The sequence below is a fragment of the Syngnathoides biaculeatus genome, chromosome 12 (assembly GCF_019802595.1).
Source record: "Syngnathoides biaculeatus isolate LvHL_M chromosome 12, ASM1980259v1, whole genome shotgun sequence".
Taxonomy (NCBI): Eukaryota; Metazoa; Chordata; class Actinopteri; order Syngnathiformes; family Syngnathidae; genus Syngnathoides; species Syngnathoides biaculeatus.
The window spans coordinates 13772609-13794134 of NC_084651.1; the positions used below are offsets into that span (position 1 = coordinate 13772609).

Genomic DNA, 21526 nt, shown 5'->3' on the forward strand with positions numbered 1-21526 from the left:
TGCGGTGGGTGTAGGGTAAGGTACCCGCAAAGTGGCGCGATGAGAGGCTACCCTTAGAGCTTGAGTCTATCTGCTCATTGAGCCGCACTGTGTCATAAATGGACCTCTGAGGCACATAGCAGTCATCAATATTCAGGTCCTCCTCCTCCCCCTTCCCAATGCAGGACGGGTTTTGTCTGAGGCAATCTGGTCTGCTCAGCGGTTTCCCCATGCCAAAACATACACTCTATTGAAAACAAAGAAAAAAGAACTACCACTGGTGTATCTTGCTTCAGTAAATGTCCATTCTTAGAAAAGAAATATGCAAATTAATTTTTTTTGCTTTGAAATGCAACATAAATAAATATTGGTTATGTATTCAATATGAAAAATAGTATGGCATAAATTATAATGCACAAATATAAAAAGCAAATTTGAATAAATTAGATTCTAGTGCTGCGATTTCATTAAAGGATCCATTCTCTCTGCTGAGGCTTCTCCACCTTTCCAGTGCCAAAAGTTAATCCCATTTCTTCTGGTTCAAAGTGCATCATTTTCCCCGTGCAATCTATGCAGCATCCATCCTCAAACTTCCAATTGTCCAGAGTAAAATATCCACGCATGACTCCCGACAGGCTCGTGGAAAAAGTATGGCTTATTCCAGAGTGCGCTGGTGCTCAAAGGATAAACAAAATAGCCTGCCCTTTCTCCCTCGCTGCTCGGCTCGCAGTGACAGACACCCTCCTGGCAGAGGCTTCCATACCCCGCCCCCGTTTTTTATTCACACAACATCTGCCACAACTCCATTTGTGCTCAGAGCCGGATCAGCAAATGCTGATTGGTCGATGCAGGACTAAACTCCCCCCCTAACTCCCCATTATGTCTGTATGGCCCTGATGAGTTCACTTCTGAGTTATCTTCTACATCCTGACATAATCATTCATTTCTTTATTTTTTTCCAGAATGATAGAGCTTTAAAATGTTCTAAACAAGATAAAAAAAAAATCTCCTTTTTCAGTTTCTTTACTTCCAACGGATGGTTGTTTTGAACCCCACAGATACTCTTAATTACTCTGGAATGCTGAGGGAGGCACAGGTCGCAGGTAATTTAACACCGTCCGCCATGCCAAGTCCAAGAAGGACTTTTTTTGTCCAATGAACTCGGGAGGGAAAAAGGAGGCAGAGGGAGGATATGAAGGAAATGATGACAAATTTATTTTTGTTTCCTGGATTGATAGCATGGCAGAATGTCTTTAAAAAAAAATACCAATCAATATCTTTGTCCCACTCAACATGGACCATGCATGAACGGAGACGTTAAAAGGATACTGGCAGAGATGAATTACTGGCTCAGATGTGCTGAGATTAAAAAAATACAAATCTTTGGTCAGTTTTGTTCTCATTGTCCCGTTATTTGTACTTTCTCTGTTATTTCAGTAAGCCCAAAAGATTTGTACTATTACTTTTCAATATCTTTTCTCCAAAAGGACCATCAATCAGTCCCAACCTAAACAAAAACAGCAACAACAGCCACTGGGAACCAAACCAAGCTAAAGATAAATGCTAATTTCCTACATATGAAGTGTACTGCAGAAATCTATGAAGTATTCATACAGAATGATTTTTTTTCATTGATATCTTTTGCTTGACCAAAAAGGTTCCTTCTGGGGATATTTCTTTTTAACCTGTTTTTTAGTCATTGCCATGAACTTGTTGAGTCATCATTTATTTTTTTTTTCAACTATTTTATTTTAACATGGAACAAAACACTTCAAAATCAATTCAAAATGTAAAAAAAGAAAAGAAAAGAAAGGCAATGACCTTGTTTGAGTTCCACCTCAAAGAATCAACATGTAAATTTTTTACTAAACTATCAGTTTCAAAGATACACTGTAGTAATGGAACAGAGTTTTGAAACGAGGAAATATCACCTCCATTATTGCTATGGCAACCATAGATGACAAAATTTAGTCCATACTTCTGCTTAAATGTGTCATGGCTCTGTGGCAGTGAGTAATCAAAATTTTTTTAACCATAAACTAACAACATGGATTAGCCAAAGAGTGACTCAGAAGATAGAAATTTCAGTCTGAATGAAAACAGACCCTGATGTCACGCCTGAAGAGCAAGAATCACCCACTCTAAAGCCCCCAGCTGAACTGAACTGACAGCGATCCATTACTTTACATACAGATACAGTACATAGAGTATGCACCTTCAACAGGCAGACTACTTGAGCTTATGGGAGGCATCTCTTGCAAAACCTGACCAAAAATGGTAAGAGCCCATGAAGTAAAGGAACCCAAGAGCAGTCTTCTGTGTTTATTCTTCTCTCATATAAAAAAAACATTTCCGATGAATTTGGGATGTTATGTTAGACAAATAAAAACAGAATCCAATGACAATATATTTAATGCTCAAACAGATAAACACTGTTTTTGTAAATAATCATTAGCTTACAATTTTATGGCTCCAACAAATTCCAAAAAAGTTGGGACAGGGTCATGTTTACCACGGTTACATCACTTTTTCTTTTAACATTCAATAAACGTTTGTGAACTCGGGACACTAACTTTTGAAGCTTTGTAGATGGAATTCTTTCCCATTCTTGCTTAATATACACCTTTCAACTGTTCAACAGTCCAGATTCTCTGTTGTCGGATTTTACGCTTCATAATGTGCCTGACATTTTTGATGGGAGACAGGTCTGGACTGCAAACAGGCCAGTCGAGTGCCTGCACTCTTTTACTACAAAGCCACAGTCTTGTAACACGTGCAGAATTTGGTTTGGCATTGTCATGCTGACATAAGCAGGGGCATTGATGAAAAAGACATTGCTTGGATGGCAGCATGTTTCTCCAAAACATGTATGTACCTTTCAACATTGACGGTGACTTCACAGATGTGTAAGTTACTCATCCCATTGGCACTAACACAGAGAGCCCCATATCATTACAGATGCTGATTTTTTAACTCTATGTTCAAAACAGTCTGGATAGTTCTTTTTCTCTACGGCCCGAGGACATGACATCTACAATTTGGAATGTGGACTTGTCGGACCGCTGAACATTTTTCCACTTTGCAGCAGTCCATCTCAGATGAGCTCAGGCCCAGAGAACCCGGCGGTGTTTCCAGTTGTTATTGCTAAATAGCTTTTGCTTTGCATAGTAGAGTTTTAAATTACACTCACGGATGTAGCACTGAGCTGCATTTACTGACATTGGTTTTCTGAAGTATTCCTGAGCCCATGTGGTGATATGCTTAACACATTGATGTCAGTTTTTGATGCAGTGTCACCTGAAGGATCGAAGGTCACAGGCATTCAATGTTTGTCTTTGTCCTTGCTGCTTTCATGCAGTGATTTCTGCAGATTCTCTGAACCTTTTGATGATATTTTGGACCGTAAATGATGAAATCCCTAATTTCCTTGCAATTGTACGTTGAGCAACATTGTCCTTAAACTGTTCAACTTCTTTCTCACACAGCCCCATCTTTGCTTGTAAATGATTGAGCAACTCACGGAAGCTCCTTTTCTACGCAATCATGGCACCCACCTGTTCACAATAAGGCTGTTCACCTGTGGGATGTTCGAAACAGGCATTCCTCAACTTTTTGCCATTTATTCCAGCTTTTTGGGTATGTGTTGCAGCCATAAATGTTTTACTAAAAATAATAAAGTTCACCAGTTTGAACATTAAATATCTTGTCTTTGTCATGTACTCAATTAAATATAGCTTGAACATGATTTGCAAATCATTGTATTCTGTTTTTTTATTTCATACAGCATCCCAACTTCATTCTATAAATCAGAGTACGATAGCATTGGATCATATTTATTAAGCATTAAAGCTAGATATAGGAAGTGCATGTTTCGCTGCTTTTGACAATTCTTTGACACAAATGAATATAAAGGGTCTTTCTCACTAATTCCCAGACAAAGAGGGATTCAAAACATCAACTCTTACCCAGCAGGTCTGGCCCATGCTATTAGAATCTTTGCAAATCAAATGGAGGTTCGGCTGTGACACCATAGCACCCCTTCTTACCCAAAAAAAGAGAGAAACAAAACAATCCAATGACCTACATCTTTGCACATCTGTCATAGGACCAAAACACTTCTGTTTACATTGTTTTAGTGTCATGCTATTTAATACCTCAAATGATCCCAAGTGTTTATCATATTACCATTTTAAATGTAGGCTAATCCCTCTTTCGGAAAACTCGAAAGGAGTTTATAGACTTTTAAAATATTTGTGTCAAAACCTTGTTAAAAGCTACCATTTTATCCCTCACTGATAACAATGAAAACATCCAGTGTGTGAAAATTAAAAACAGACCTTCAAGACACCATCATCGATATATGTATCTGAGTACAAGGATGACGTCTAAGATAAATCCATCAATTATTTATACCATAAAAGCGTCTATAGCCTTTGGGACAGTTGTGTTCATCTCTATTGATGTTGATGTAGTGTATGTGGCAACTGTGTAATGTGACAACACGCTCGTCGCTGGTTAAAAGAAAACAGTATATGGACAACATGGCATTTTGCAACAGTTTCTATAAACAGTTTGTGGGAGGCCATTTTCTGACATAACATGGCTGTCCCTCAGTGAACAAAGCAATATTGGATGAGTTTGTAGAGGAGGAAAAGTTAATGACCCATTTTAGTCCCTCTATTTGGTCCATCACCAGAAATATTTGACCATACAAAGGTTTTCCTGGATAGATGGACTAAAATTCTGACCACCATTCTCAAGCATATTGGGAAAGATCTTCTAAAAAAAGTCAGAGCCGAAGAAACAAAAGGAAACTACTTCCACATTATCTTCCTTTCCTGCTGATTATTTTCATCAGTGAATTCGCAACATTAAAGGACCTCGAGTATTTAAACCTGGGAAAATTGTAAAATATTTCATAGTTTTGATACTTTTGATGTAAGATACAAAACAATAAAATACAATCCTTTTCAGGTTTACTGTATATATTTTCAATGGAAATATTTTAACATTGGTGGCGGTTGTTTGCGTCGCTGAGTAGTGACGTCAAAAGGGGGATTGCTCAGTTTCGCCAGTGGACGGTATAGGTCTGTTAAGATTCTACTGCCTTCGATCAAAAGAAATTTGATGATTTAAGGATGTCCCTATCCATGACAGAAGACTAAAATGACACCCTGCTGGCCACCACCTGGCTCCGTCCCAAAGTCTACCAAGCGCCTAAAGGAACAGCCTTTTGTCAACGGCAGATGCCATTGACGAGCATACAGTCCCCAGAGGATTGTCGCTTTTGTACCGAGAGGGTTCCAAATGAAGCCTGCTGATCCTGTCCTCCACTGTGAGTCGGTGTTGTGGAAGTGATCCGTATATTTGATCACTACTACAAAAGTACAAAATGTAATATGATGAAACTGAGATTAGTTTGATTCTGAATTGAAAATGTATCGGCCGTAGCAATATACAGAGACTTGATGTGGTGCTCCCACAATATGATGAGATTAAATATAAAAGCTGATTTAAAAACAGAACTTGTATAAGAGATCATTTTTATGACCATTAATTATGAACTATTTACAACACATACAGTTACTCATACGATCCATCCATCCAGTGCGACTTAAAGCGGTTCCTTGCAAGTGGTGTTTTTATTTATTGTATTGGTGTGTTTGAACTGTTCAGTAAACAGTTAAACGAATTTGGCGGGTATGGCTCTCCTTTCCCACATGCAGAAGCATTACATTATCTTAATAGCTCTTTTTTTTAAACACAATCAAGCATCTGAAGATTTCTCCTACCTCAAATTTTGGCTCACAATAAAATAAAATTTAAAAATTGACTTAGCGACAGCTTGGAACTTCAAAATAACTTGGCCACCCATAAAGTCAATGTACCACGATATTTTGGTAAAGTTATGTACATACATAAGGAAACCAATGTATTAGAAACACATTCAGTATGCTGCAGTGCAGTGTAACACCACGGCACATTACGACATAATTATGTTGTTAAATTATTCCTCACAGCTACTGCTTTGCATCTTATGACACTTTTCAAATGTACCAAATAATGTGACCAGCAGTGAGTGCATGCTATGTCTGAATCTGGATTTAGAAAAAAAGAAGCTGCTTCAGGTTATCAAACTGTGCTCATGTGTTTAGTAGCTATGGTGATATACAAAAAGTCTGTAGTCGGACTAAATGTAGGGCCACGTACCTTAAAGGCCTCCAGCTGTTGATTGATGATGTCTGTCTCCATGCCGACCGCTCCTTGGGAGGCTTCCTTATCCACAGCTCCGCAGAGTTGATCCTCCACATGGTGTAGTTTACCACAGAGGTCCTCCAGCTTGTTGAGAGTACTCTGCACTTGCCTCTCTCTGCCTTTGGCTCGGTCCATCAGTTTCCCGCACTGCTTGTACAGCGCATCCAGGTCTCTCTTCAGGCCCAACAGGTCAAGGGAAGAGTCCGTCTCGAGCATCCTCTTACAGCCGTCCCCTGCATTGGCTGCATTGACCATCAGCTCTTGCAGCTGTGCTACAAACCTTTCCATGTTCTCTTGCTGCTCCTTTAGAACAACCAAGTCCACATCCACCGGAGCCATGCTGTCCAACTCATCATCCAGGTCTGTGAAGCGGGTGCACATCTCACGGATGCTGTTCTGGAACTGCCCAATACCCTGCAATTTACTTTCCAAGTGCTTGGTCATCTCTTCTAGCTTCTTGTTAAGGGTGCCGTATTCCTTTTCGATGTTGTCAGCTTGGAGTAATAAGTCTGTCACTCCATCAGTATCTGGGAGATCACCTACAAGAGTCTTTGCCAAGCTCGTAAGGTTTTCTACTTGGTTTTGCAGTCCTTCTAGGCTTTTTTGTTGGGCTTTCATGCTAGTCAAGTTCTTATTGCTGTAGGCCTGCTTACCTTGCGATTCATAAACATCCAGGAGATTCTTAATGCCCTCAAGTTGAGCCTTGGCCTCTCTGGAGCCTTCGGTGAATTCTTTAGTCGCATGTGAGATCTTTTCCAAAGATTCTCTTTTGCTCTGTATACCTTCCAATGCGCAGTCCACTCTTTTAGAAATGTTCACCGCCTCTTTTTTAACTCTTTCTGTGTCAGTGTCAGCCACCTCAAGAAGACTCTCTGCGGCAGCGTTCATTTGTTCTACCATCCCTCTGTGCTTATCCACATCTTTTTGAAGAGCTTTTACTTGAGAGAAAGCGTTCTCCAAGGCAGCAGGCTCAACGGCGAGTTTAACTTGACCCTCATGAGCTTCACACTCCATCACCCAAGAGTTAAGCTTCTCAACGTGCTCTTCAAACTTCTGAGCTCTCTGTAAAGCAGCCTTAAGTTTGTCAGCCTGCATCTCAGAGCTCTTCTTCACCTCCTGCCAGTTAGATGAGAGAAGAGATAGTTGACTTTGCAGTGCCAGCTTTTCTGCACCATCGATGTTCTGCAGAAGCATTTCGCCCTCCCCTGCTATTGTACTGTAAGTGGCCTCATGTTCGCTGAGCGCCACTTGTACATTTCTGTGCTCATCCAGCGTTTTTTGCAGGATGTCCACTTTGGCAGGAATGGGCTGAGGCTTCGATTGGTCCTGCAGCTTCTCAGCCAGCCATGACTGGAAGTCTTTGGAGGTCTGATGAAACTGCTGGGAGCTGGCAAAGGTCGAGTTCAGCTGCTCAATTTGTTTGGCTGCAACATAAGAAAAAAAGAAGACTCAGAGAGGGTAGACTGTGTTAAACATTAGAATAAAAGACACTGATTGGAATCTTAAGCTAAAAAATAATTATTATTTCAATTTGTTTTTGGGGGGATCATAGAGAGAAAAAGTGAATAAAGTCCATCACCTAGCACAATATCAGATTCTTACATCTGAATTTTTTTTTTCTTTCATTTTCACCCAGTGTCGTATGTACAGATTTGTTTGTACAGTAATGCTGATCATTATCATTAAGTAATCAATGAGCTGATTCCCACCAAAACCTCATGGGAAAATCCTTGGAAGAAAATCTCATGTTCCACTACCACAAACCCCAAAAAATAACTTAACCTCCTAAGTTTAATTTGGCTGTAGGCGGAGCCAGGAAACAGTCTTCTTTTTAATTCTCAGCAGATTGTTGTCATAAAAAAACAGATGACAAACCTGCTCTCTCTTCCAGCTGTCGGAAAGGCTTGCTGACACTCTCCAGCTGCCTGTCTAAGTCAGCTCTGAGATAGTCCTCCGTCACAATTGCTGTGAGCTCTGCATGAATGGCTTCGGCCTGCTTTAGCTTCTCCCTCTCCTCTCTCAGCTGAACCGAGATGTTGTGGACATCCTCCAGCCGTTTCTTCACCGCATCGGGTTGGGCACTGCTGGCCTGGTTCCTGGTGAGCTGATCCTCCAGCTGAGCGGCGGTCTGGTCGAGGTTCTTCAGCAAGTCTTGGAACTGTCCCGTCTTCACCACGGCCTGCTCAATGAGGCCGTCACGCTGATCCAGCTGCCCTATAAGCCTTTGCCACTTCTCTGTAACAGTAGTGAGCTGCTCCTTCACCAGCTTCCCATTTGAGGGGTCCTGGTTCTCTGACAAGTTTAGGATGGCAGAGGCAGCTTCCTTGAGTTGCTCAAACTGAGGCTTGCGGTTCTTGAACTCATTCTGGAGAATCTGAACAAGAAAAACAGTAAACATATTCAGTCTATCCCATTTACTTGATGATCACTTGTGAGAAATACTCCAATAATTTGCAAAGGTCAATTTTGAATACCCCCACACTCCACTTTACCAAATATGCTTCTTTCTCTGATAAGTGCTTGAAAGCTAAATGGTAAAGTTTAATGAGTTCCATTATAGTTGGGGATCTAAGCGAGCAGTTGTGATAATATAAAAAAAAAAAAAAAGTATAACAAATTCTAGTGTGATGTGATGAAATTTGACAAAGATAAAAGGTGCGCTGTCGGAATGTGACCCAAATGGAACTTAGTTTTAGATTGCAGCTTCAGACACTCCAAACATATCTGAATTTTTTTTTCGAATGGGAAAAACAGGTTGACTGAGATACCATGTACATTTTTTCCCCATTACAATAAAAGTACACAAATTACAAGAGAATAAAGTCATAATTTTACAAGAATGGAGTTGAAACATAATGAGGTAAATGAGTTTCAGTTTTTCATGAAAAAAAGCAATATATTGGATTTTCAATTCTGCTGCATATCAAAATTAAGATCTTTTTTACATAAAAATGCAATTTTACAAGAGAAAATTTCTATTTTATAAAAGTAGAGTTTTGATTTTTGGTATGATAATATATAGTATTACAGTACCATAAATCTTTTATTACACTCAGAGATTTTGAATTTGTCACACAACACCATAAAGGGTTCACCTGGACTTGTTGCTTCTGCATTTTCAGCATGTTGGGGTCAATGGAGAGCGGTCCAAGTACACTCATCATCAGTTCCTTCTCTGACAGCCACTGGCCAAGCTGCAGTTGAGTGTTTTGGACGATGTCCAGATTCTTGTTGGACTGCTCCAGGTGCTGCTTCCTCTCCAACACTGAGCCACTGATATCTGCCCAAGCAGCATCTATAGCAGGAGGGCCTGAGTCAGCATCATTTCAGGACACGTCCACATCTCACACTGTGCTGCACTTGGCTATATAAATGTGTTAATTTAATCTCGAATTGCAGATGCTGTGACATTGGACGACCAGAGGGGTGCACTCTGGACAGATCACGAGTCTACCTGGGCTTAAGCGACATGTGATGTAAAAGTCAAGAAGCGTATATTAAAACCAGATTGGCACTTACCGATCTCTGCCAACATCTCCTTCCATGTGTCTGCTTCGTGAGAGTTTGGATGACTTTCAATCAAGTTGATGAGTTTCTCCCTCAGCTTCTGGAGCTGGTCCTTCTTCTGGTTCATGTCTTCTTCAAACACCTCCAAAAAAAATTACAGAAAACACAATATACAGTACATTACGTTTCTATGTATGTATTGTATGTACAGTATGTTTGAATGTGTGTGTATATACTGTATGGATGTGTGTATACTGTATGTACAGTATGTACCCTGACAAAAATTGCACATTGTATAAGTTATAACTATATTATAGGAAGGGAAATTATGTTCTCTTTGTCGGCTCCATTTTTCAAAAGCCGAATGAATGAATATTGTATCCATGATTTATAATTTCATGCTTTTTAAATTCAGCCTAGGAGAATTAGTCTTTGAGTTTTATGTGGATTAAAAAAATTAACATTTACTATTCTCTCTCACATCAGTGATCTTTATTATATGAAACAATTAACACAGACCTTAATAATAACATCCATGGCTGCATCCTTTTTGCAGCATTTCAGTTGTCAAGTTAGCAGGAATTTTCACAGGATCAAATTTTAAATAACTTTAAACAAGCTCTTCGAGAGACCATGAAAACCTCTTATTTCATCACCTTCTGTTGTTCAAGTTGTGTTTTCACGGCATCTTTCTCCGTGGCACCATTCTTCCAAGAAGCGGCCGTCGTTTTCATGTCCTCCAGCCATGTCATCATGTTTTCGGTCTCCTTTTTGGCATCCTTGAGCTCCCGCACGGATCCATTCAGCTCAGCGGCTTGACTCTTCAGCGTGTCACCCAGACAAGAGTAGCGCTCGTTGACGGAGGACATATGTTGCTGAATTGTCATCAGCTCTGAGGAATTAATGCAATTAAAATATGAATAATGTGTTCTTCCTTTATGTGTGCAAAATCACACAAATTCCAGAAACATTGGTATGTCTTAAAGGATAATGGGCCCTAACACTTTCACAACTTTGGAACATTTTTTTTTCTCAATACCGTGGACTCCACATATTTGCAGTTCTGCACTCAAGAGTTCATCTATTTGCAATTTTTTATTTAATTTTTTTGTCCCCTTTTTTAACTTTTTTTTCTGGGAAAGGTGGTATATATCCACATATTCAAGATTTGAGGGGGAGGAGGTAGAAAAAAAAACATTCATTCCGTAATGCAATTAAAATGGGGGTCAATTCTCAGAATTTTACTCTTTGCGGTCGGACCCAGTCCCTATAACCTCCTAATAGAGAAGTTTCACCATACTGTGTAACTCCACATTACAGTTCATTGCCTTTTTCTGTGAGTGTTGCACGGACTAAGGCACATAAATAAAGTCCTCTTTAGAAAAAGCTATATATAGTACATCTCAGATCATAAATTTAACTCAAATTACAGAGTTAGGTTAGGACACATAGAAATATTTATAAATAGAATCAAGTTCCAAAGAACTCCAAAGGCTGATGCCAAGGTTTTGAATCAGAATAGAGCTGGACAATGTAGAAAGCTAAATATGATGTCATGTAATGTTAGTCATGATTTGATTACATTGCATGCTTGCAATAACATTGCCGTACAGTTTCCAGTACTACTGTCCAGCCATACACAGCCCTTTTAATCGCATTCACATTGCAATACCCTCATGCACACTTGATTACCTTTATTGGTTAGGTAGGAATGGCTTGCTGGACCACCACCATTAGTAAGAGCTAACATAGAGACATGAAGACAAAGCTTAAAGTCAAGGACACCTTTCCCAGTCAGCGACAATGCACAATAACACCAACCTTTCACAACTCTTTTTTTCATCAGTTTACCTGTTTTGTTAGGGATCTTAGCTTTGGCAGGGGATGTAACAATAGCAATGCGACTGCATAGTGAAGAGCCTCTGCAGTTCAAGTCCTGCACAGCTGCGTCTTTAGACCTCCATTCTTCCAGTAATGTCTATGGAAAATGTTATTGATAAAGATGTGGTATAAATAGCAGCCGGTACAATAAAAAGAGTAAACATGCTAATTTCACTCCTCCATTTGCTATTATATACTGAAAATTCTCATCAATTTGATAACTCAAGATGGTGACTCACAGTGACTATTTGGAGGTCCTTCTCCAAACTTTTAGAACTGCAGTTTCGCTGCTCCACAGGCACTTTCTCACTGGTCTCCTCTAGCCACTGAGTGAGACTACTAGCTGCAGACCTGAACTCTCCCAGGAGGTCCTGACACGATGATATTTCCTCCTCCCTGCAGAACACACGGGTCATAAGCTATTCATCATTTATTTTGTGGGCCTATAAATGCACAGAAAGGAGGAAATAAGAGCTACTTTTCTTTGACAGTGTCTTTGAAGGTGCTGAAGATGTTTGAGAGATTGTCCATCTTGCTCTGGATCTGTGCTCTGTTACCATCTTTGCTCATTTCACACAGCTCTTTGGACAGAGCCTGCAACTTCTCCAAGTTATTGCCATGTTCAGCCATCTCAGCTTTGATATTCTAAACAAAAACACACACTTAATTGTTTGTTTCAGCAGAAGCAGCTGAACTGTACATCTTTGGTGTGCCACAAACCTGTGTGAGCTCAGAGAGTTCCTCAAAGGTTTTCCCTGGCCCATCAGGCTCATGTAGCTCTTCCGTACCCTTCACAATGAACTGCTGGACATTTTCTGCCACCTTCTCAAACTGCTCCACTTTGTCTTTAAGTTGCTCCAAGCGTGAAACTTTCTGCTTGTGCTTATCACAGGTGTCTGAGAAGCGTTGGGAAAGGGCGTCCATCTTGGATTGCAGGAGGGCTGCAGAGGAGGGCTCGGCTGTTTCCACAAACTTCTTCAGTTTAGATTTCATGGCTGAAATGCTGCTCTGGCGACTTGCCATGTCCTGCTCTATGGCCTTTTAAAGCACAGAATATGGTAAGTTTTAAAACGCCCTAAACACTGGGAAATACAAGATACTGTGAGGGTGGTGGACAGTCAGGGCTAGCCAGGACTTCTCTTCTCTGCCTCCCTCAACAGAGTCAGTATTTCTTCTGAACTTCTCCAGATGTATATTACAGATGCATGTTGTCATATACAGTATATTTATTTATTTATATTTTGTGGAGTATTGGCTGTTTCTCTAACTGCAGCAAGATAGTAGTGGCATTAAGAAGTTGATTAAGTTACTACTAGTTCCAGGTATCAACTGCATAACTTCACATTGGGAAATACTATGTGAGTACTGTACCAACAAACAAACAAAAACATACGGTTTCTTTGCTGAGGATGTCTGTGATGGATGCAGAGTCCAGTGGAATTTGTCCATTATCTTTCACACTGCTCTCCACTCCATCCATCCATCCAATCATCTCATCCAATCCGTCCTGGACACTCATAGAGCGTGTCAATGTTATCTGCAGCTTCTCATTGCGATCACTCACGGACTTGGACATGTTGTCATAGCGCTCCACAATGTCATCTATCGCACAAGGATGCATATCCAGTTATCAGATTATCTAAATGATATCCACTTATCATTAAAACTTAAATTACATCAATGACGATGCATTGAGCAGATATAACTTCTGGACCCTCACCTACTGTCTCCTGGATCTCATCGGCATTGCTGAGCAGGTTTCCATCAGATGTGACTAAGGAATCAGCTGTTTTGCGTAGTGTGTCAATAGCAGTCTGATGTGCGCTTATCTGACCTTGCAAAGCCTGTCGATGACAAAATGAGGTTCCCAACATGTGGTCAGAAGAACAGAATCAAAGTATTAACAAGATGAAATTAACAAAGCACAGCCTTAGGTAGCCCACTAAAACTCATACAAAACAACAAATTAGGAAATCCCAGAGTTTTTAACTTAGTACAGAATTCCATGTTTATGATTTGCATTACTATCCCAGCACAAAAAGACATGACAAGAGTACATATTAATATTTAATACTAAGTCATGAGTCAATAATGACTTAACCTAAAATGCCACCAATTGCAAATCTCATTTTATTGTTTCTTGCCTTAGTGTTCTCTAGTTGTATCTGCAGCATTTGTGGCTCTGCAGCAATGGCCTCAGACTGCTGTTTCCTCGCCTCCTCCTCAGAGCTCCTAAGCCACTTTAGAAGGCTCGTGGTGGAGTCATCATACTTCTTGTACTTGTCAACAACATCTTTGAGATTGTTGCCAAGCTGGTTGCACTGGAATCAAAGTAACGATGTAATGAGTAAGTAAAACTATGGTGTGATTAGAATTGTAAGATTGGATATTTCATCAGACCTTTCTTAATATCCATCCAAAAAAGGTGTACTTTTGATTTTAGTCTAAATTGGGATTGTTCAGCAGACTAACGTCTCTTTCTTATGCTGATTTTGCTTGGAAGCCAAATGCTGCCACCAAGCGGTTAAATGCTCGTTATTGCAACTTTGATATTTTCCCAACAAAATACCTGTGAATGAAGTGTCTTATATCGACTGGCTGCAGAGTCCAGTTTCTCCTTGACAGCGGAACAGGTTCCTGAAGTATCCACTTGCATTAGGCCATTTTTAGATATCGGGTCAGCGACTCCACATACTTTAGCCACATCCAGAACCTTCTGGCCCGAAATGGTGATGAAACGAAGGTCGCCCTTGTGAGAGATGACATCCTCTGAGAAGCTCTTCTGTCTGAGGAGTTTATCATTGAGGATTTTTAGGCAACCCGCTGAGGCACTTAATTGCTCCATCTCACTCTCGGTCTGCGCCAACCAGTCCTCAAACTCTTCACAATCATTCTGAAACTTTTTCAGCTCCTCCTGGACACACTGGACCTGCTTCATCTGCTGCTCTGCTTGGGTGAGGGAAGCATCATAGCGTCCTTTCAGTTCCAGGATGTTCTTCTGGAGTTTGTCTTTCTCCTCTGGTGACAGAACATTTGCTTGCTTGTCCAGGAGAGCTTGGGCCGATTGGGTGGCCATGATCAAATCCTGCTGCTGGGAAAGAATCTCCTGATGGTGAGCCTGCATGGGAGAAACAAACAAACAAAAAAACTTACCATACCATATTTACATACAGTATGTCATAGCAATGGCATTGAGAAACTAGGCTGGATAAACTTCGGCCAAAGCATAAGACCTACAACATAACATTCCAATTTGAGTTTATCGCTAGGAATATAAAAAAACTATGGATTTATAGTCTTACTGTACAGTATGTTAGATTTTACTAAAATTCTCACAGTTAATTATTTTTTTACAAAGTGTCAGGTTGGTCTGTATAATTAGGAGTGAAGAAAAATAACTGCAGAATAATTTAAATAATCTACACTTAATACAAGTTCTGTTAAAAATAAACTTTACAGATCTATTGAGGCTCCACTAATGCATTTGAACACACACAAAACATGGTGATGTCATGCTTATATTACTGATAAATACACTTGACTACCATGATCATGATAAAACTTAATTAAATTAATAAATCGCTCACAAAATGAACAGAGACAGCTTTCATAGGTATTGTAATACCACAAATTACAATGCAGTTCTCATAAACTGACATTATGTTCCAAACTCACATTTAGGAAGTTGCTTTGAATATTCCCATAATCCAACCATCCATTTTCTGAGCCGCTCATCCTCACGAGCGTTGCGGGAGCCTATCCCAGCTGTCTACGGGCAGGAGGCAGGGTACACCCTGAACTGGTTGCCAGCCAATCGCAGGGCACAGGGAGACAGACAACAGTCGCACTCACAATCACAATTAGGGGCAATTTAGAGTTTCCAATGAATGCAGCATTTTGGTATATGGGAGGAAGGTGGAGTGCCCACGCAGGCACGAGGAGAACATAAACACTCACACAGTGGGAGGCCGGAATTTGAAGCCCAGTCCTCAGAACTGTGAGCTGCTCCACCGTGCAAACTGTTCCCATAAACGCTCACTAAAAGTTCTAGTAGAAATGTTTAATTTTGATTTGTTGTAGGTCTATAAGATCATTTGAGAATTTATCATGAGGCAAAAGTTGTATAATGATCTGCTTTCATCATTTAAACATGGTTGCAATGCTGGTGAAGTTAACTTCTCCACTGCACTTTCACTCATTTGGATATTAATATTCAAATAGGCCTTATGTTGTGGCAGACTATCAAGCCGAGTAACCCACACGTACCTTGATTCGTTCATACTGCTTGTCAATGCAAGCGTCGCTCTGCCCATCAAAATCACTTTCACTTCGATGCAAAGTGTTTCCATTAGCGTCGTCCTTCTCTCCTTTTATTAACTTGTCTAATGTTTCCCCTGGCAGGTTTCCATTCTCTTTGCTGATGAGGTCTCTTTCATCAATACCTTCATTTTTATCCCCAATGTTGGAGATCCACTCTAGCAGACCTTCTATTTTGTTCTTGCTTTCCTCAAGACGCTCGACAGCCGCAGCCTGAACCGACATATTGACAAATTGCCACAAAAAAAGTTTTGCAATACATTCTAGCACATCACAGATTTATAAAGGTGATCGAACGTCCGCTGACCTTTTCACTCTCCTGTTTTATAGCAGTCGTAACAACTTTCTCCAAATCCTTTCTCGACTCCTCAGCTTGCTTTTGGATAAGCTTGGCTTTGCTTTTCGCTTCTTCCAACTTGGTCTCAATATCAGCAATTTGGTTCGCTGTCAGCTTGCCCTGATTTTCCTCCAGAAACCTTTTAGTTCCAGTGATGACCTCATTCAAAGCACTGGCATTTGTCAGGACGTCTTTCTGCAAAGCCTTGATATCAGAGTAAAACAAGAGTGTCATGATATTGAGCTGAGTTACCTTAACTGATAAAGTAATGCATTATCTACTGTAAATGTCACATATAGTCACGGCATTTTTCATACAATACCTGATGTTCCTGCTGGTACTGCTGCAGGTCTGTGATGCACTCTGCATTGTCGGCCTGTTGTTGGTGACCAATCAAGCGGTTCTCCGTCAAAGTGAGACTATCGCACACTTCTTCTAACTTGTCTGCAATCTCTTGGTGCCGTTCTAATATTGACTACAGACAAAAAAAGTCCATTTGATTATTAGAAAAACTTGCTCAAATAAACATAGCTTACAGAAAAACATGGAAAAGCATCTCCTTTGACATAAGCGTTGGTATGCTGTAAACATGCTGGCCAGTCATTGCATTGGTCTTGAGAAGAAAATTAGTGCAACGTGACATTAAACAGAACCGGTAAATCTATTAGATCACACTGGAAAGATTTCCAGTGGTGCATTGTTTCCAATGTTAATTGCACAAGGGTCTCTGGAAGCCTGTAGAAGACAATGAGCATAGAGGTTAGTGTTAAGCACCATTCAAGCAATAGAGGATGTAATCGAACACACTGAAGAATAATGCACCCATCAAAATAAATTTTGGTGATCATATTCATAACTATACTGACAACTACATTCACAAATGGGCAACCCCCCCAAAAAAAAAAGATTTTTACAGCTTCACTGTAAGTGCCAATTACCAACTAGAATTTTAGTTGAAGATGCATGCCATTGCATATATTTTATCATCTGTGATATTGTGCAGAATATCCACAAGCAGACCTTCTCCTTGTTTTCCCTCTCCTTGGTCTCCAGTAGGCTATCTAAGGTGCACCTCAGGGCGACAATTTTGTTCGCCTGGTCCCTGAAGGCTCTCTGAGTGCTGTTGAGGCGCTTGAGGAGGCAACTGCTCTGAGCGGGACTCAACAAGTGAGCATGCTCAGATATAAAATTCTGGACAGCAAATGTGACCTCCTCTAGTTTTCCATTGGCCTCCTGATGCAGATGATGCTCAGTGTCCTAGAACGATGTAAAAGGAGGTAAGCGTGTGGTCTCTGCATAGAAATGGTGACGTGTGAAGCTTCCTGACAAATTTAGTTACCTGGATTTCTGGATTTTTTTTGTGTGATTGGAATCATTATTATTACATTGTTTTGGTCCTTTCTTAAAATTGTGTTTATTTTGTCATAATTTAATTTAAAAAAAAACAAAATACTGTCAAAATGTATCTGACCGATACGTGATACGACAGAAAATGGCAAGTGTTCAATGAATGGGTCAATGAATTGGGTTAAATATCATTCTAAGGATGTTTTCATTAGAGTACCATAAAAGCCTGAAAGCAACATATTGAGAAAAAAAAAGGAGAAAATAACTATGAGCTAGTTTATTTGTGGAACGGTGGACTGAACTTTGAATGAGTTTGCGTAGAAAATTAAATTTCCCAAATATGGCCGGGTTGTACGCCAATACCCAGCCATTGCCAGTCCTAGGTCTGCATAAAAAAAAGTTATGTAAAAGGGGGGGATTCAGTGTAAAAACTGTACAAAAAAAAAAAAAACGCAAATGACTCTCTGTAGAAAACTGTGATGGGACATGTAGTTTAGAAATTACAAATTATGTTGAAGGAAACAACATTGCCTTAATCAGATAAAATTGGAAACATGTTTGCTGTTTGCATGCAATCTGTAATTTAAATTCTGGTCATGAAACCTGATTTCAGCTATATTGTGCTAGTTTTGAGCCTAGATCATTTGCAAATTAAAAGAAAAAAACAATACCTTGGTTCTCAGTATGCAGCTTTTCAGTCCTTCCATATCACATGTGTTGAAATCAACATCTGCCATATTTAACTCATTTTGGAGGAATGCCGCAAACACATCAAGATCAGCAAGATGTTTTTGGTATGTTGATTCCAAATATGCCTGAAATCATAACATTTAACACCACTGATGGAACACTGTGAGGTTCTTGTGTTGTACATGTTTCTGTGTGAACACATACCTTCCCGGTTTCCATTGCTCGAAACAATGACTGAGTCCTTTCTGCATTCAGTTGGCAAATTGTACTAAAATTGTGCTCCAACCCTACATACGTTGAAGACAGATCTTTACGGATTTGGGTCGGAATGTTCTCGTCAGAAGCTTTTAGGAGCAATTTGGCTTTTTGCATATCTTCTGTCAGAACATCTGCCAGTAAGGAGATTTGGGACTCCAGTGACTGGATAAAACAAGATTTAAATGTTAAATACAGTAAAATATATATTCACTTACTAACCACACTAATTAGGTACACCTTCACAAGCCAATCAGACCTGACACTAAAATATGACAGTTTTACAAACAGATGCTCAGATAATAGCATCTACTTTAGGAGTCGCTTTAATACAGTCCCCTCATTCCCCTACTGCTAACAGATTCAGGGTCAACTAGGGGTTCAGTACACTTCAACCATGGTCACAAGGCTCAGGGTCAAAACCCACAACCTTTGGGTTGGGAGACAATCACTATAATACCTGAACCATGCCACCACCTTCCTTGCCATGTCAATCAGAACGGAGCAGTATTATTTGCGAGGTTATTGTTGATTTAGTCCTTGTATTTGGATCGGATTGTGCAGGTGTACATAATGTGGTTTGACTGTTGTGATTTCATTCACTTTCGAACCTGGGATTCATCTATTTGCATCTGTAACTCCTCCATATTGGTGCTAGGTGGTTCCCCAATCAAAAGGTCTTTTCTGACATCATCTAAAACATCAGCATGATCTTGAAGTCTACCAACACACTCTAGGTAATCCTGGGTGGAGAAGCGCTAGAGGAAACAACATAAAAAATGTAGATAAGATGATTCAAAGACTAACAGAGAGAAATTGGGTGTTATTTTCAGAACAAAATGGGGATAGTTTACCGGATTCTTGGTTTTCTCCACATTATCGGCAGAGGTCTCCTCCTTGATGCATTCCAAAGTGTGAGTGTCACTCCCTAAAGAACTTTGAAGGCTTGTCATCACTTCCTGTAGCATTGAGAGGTTTTGGCCTGAAGAAACACTTTTAAGTATCTGTAGAAGCCGCAGCTGGATAGTTGGTGCGTCAGACTGCGCTTTTTTGTTTCCAGCTGGCCAATCTGAGTACTTTTCAGTTTTTATAGACTGTGTGTTAGAGTTGTCTTCACTGTCAGACTCCTCTCCATCTTTTCTAGTTGGAAAGTCTTTCAAAAGCGGGTTATCAGAAGATGTGTCATCTTTTAAAAGTAAGACATCAGAGTCTTCTGCATCTCCTCTAGTTGGACGAGTCAACTCCACTTCATCATGTATTACGGAGGCATCAGACCACCATTCATAATTTTCAGGTAGTACATCTGAGTCACCTTTTGCAAGTGGTCCATCAGAGGGTTGGCCATTTCTTCTAGATGGAGTATTTGAGGCATTAGACCACTGTTTGGAACCATCTCCATCTTTCTTTAGATGTGTATGAGAGTCTTCTTCATTTCTTATAGCTACAGGGTGGATCTCTTCAATGTTTCCAGTCAGGTTTTCAAAGGTTTTCTCTCTTTCAGAGTGTTCTTTATTTGTCCGAGCTGGGGTGCTAGACTTACCATCTATGCTTCTGGCTGGCATATTAGACCCTTCATCATCTTTTAAATCCAAGATGTCTGACCCCTTTTCGTTTATTCCATGTGGCGCCTTAGACTCTTGTTCGTCTTTTCTAGTTTGAGTCTCAAAGCCTTTTCTAGTTGTGGTATGAGACCAGTCTTCATTTTTTACAGTTGGGATATTAGAGTCTTGAACTTTTTCTGTTGTCTCACGAGACACCACTTCATCTTTTAGAGGTGAGGCATTTGACCCCTTTTCAGATTTCACAGAAAGAAGGTGAGACTCCTCATCTTCTCTGGTCAGAGTAGAATAATTCCTTGTATTGTTTCCAGGTGGGGTATCAGAGCCTTCATCTTTTTCAGAGTCGTGTTCATTTATTCTAGTCACAGTACTGAAGGCCTCTTCAATGCTTCCAGCTAGCATTTCAGAAAGGTTTTCATCTTTTACAAGTGAGAAATGTGTCCTCCTATCATCTATTTCACTTAGGGCATCAAACTCTTCATTTTCTCCAGTGAGAGTAGAATAACTCCCACGATAATTTCCAGGTGGCGTATCAGGACCATCATTTTTTTCAGAGACTTGTTCATTTATTCTAGCTGCAGTACTGGACTCCTCTGTAATGCTTTGGGCTATCATTTCAGAATTCTCTTCATCTTCGGAGAGTGACACATCTGGCCTCTTTTCATCTATTCCAGTTAGGGCACCAGCCTCCTTTTCATCTTTTGTTGTTTGGGCATCACAGTTTTTTCGGGATGGGTTATGAGAGCAATTTTTATTGCATACAGTAAATGTATCACATTCTTGAAATCTTTGAGTCGAGTCAGGATACACCACTTCATATTTTAGAAGTGAGGCATGAGACCCCTTTTCATATTTTATAGGCGTCCTCCATATAAACATAACCTCCTCGTTGTCTTCTCTGGTTGAGGTAAAATAATTTTCTTGAACTTTTCCAGATGCGATATCAGATTCTTGTTCATTTTTTTGAGAGCCTTGTTCTTTTCTTCGAGTCAAGGTGCTGGACTCCCTTTCAATGCTTCCAGCTGGCATTTCAAATCCTTCACCTTTTAAAAGTGACAATTCAGACCCATTTTTATCCAATCCAGTTAGGGCATCAGACACTTTATCTTTTCTAGGTCGAGCATCAAAGTCCTCGTTATATTTTACAAATAGGGGATGAGAGAACTCTTTGTCTGTGTGAGTTTGGGTGTCACACTCTTGAACATTTCTACTTGTGTCATGATAGTCTGCTTCACCTTTTAGAAGAGAGGCATTCGAACCCGATCCATATTTTGCAAGTACAAAATTGTACTCCTCTTTTCTTGGTAGAATGCAATAGGTCTCTTGCTCTTTTCCACATGGGCTATGAAACCGTTTTTCATCAAAATCCTTTTCATGTGCTTGATTCTGAGCTACAGAA

At 40.1% G+C, this 21526-nt stretch overlaps 1 protein-coding gene across 1 annotated transcript in view; it reads right to left on the reverse strand.

Annotated features, from left to right (window-relative positions):
• Positions 1 to 21526, reverse strand: part of dst (dystonin) — a 124148-nt gene that overhangs the window by 34470 nt on the left and 68152 nt on the right. Inside the window, exons 39-55 of the mRNA XM_061837214.1 lie at positions 16599 to 16751; positions 16247 to 16480; positions 15889 to 16152; positions 14192 to 14740; positions 13767 to 13943; positions 13343 to 13466; positions 13016 to 13224; positions 12343 to 12660; positions 12101 to 12267; positions 11862 to 12018; positions 11563 to 11719; positions 11434 to 11484; positions 10398 to 10633; positions 9754 to 9883; positions 9330 to 9529; positions 8110 to 8608; positions 6190 to 7658 (exon numbers count right to left, since the gene is read on the reverse strand). Of these exons, the coding sequence (XP_061693198.1) occupies positions 6190 to 7658; positions 8110 to 8608; positions 9330 to 9529; positions 9754 to 9883; positions 10398 to 10633; positions 11434 to 11484; positions 11563 to 11719; positions 11862 to 12018; positions 12101 to 12267; positions 12343 to 12660; positions 13016 to 13224; positions 13343 to 13466; positions 13767 to 13943; positions 14192 to 14740; positions 15889 to 16152; positions 16247 to 16480; positions 16599 to 16751 (5094 nt within the window). The remainder of the gene's footprint in view (positions 1 to 6189; positions 7659 to 8109; positions 8609 to 9329; positions 9530 to 9753; positions 9884 to 10397; positions 10634 to 11433; positions 11485 to 11562; positions 11720 to 11861; positions 12019 to 12100; positions 12268 to 12342; positions 12661 to 13015; positions 13225 to 13342; positions 13467 to 13766; positions 13944 to 14191; positions 14741 to 15888; positions 16153 to 16246; positions 16481 to 16598; positions 16752 to 21526) is intronic.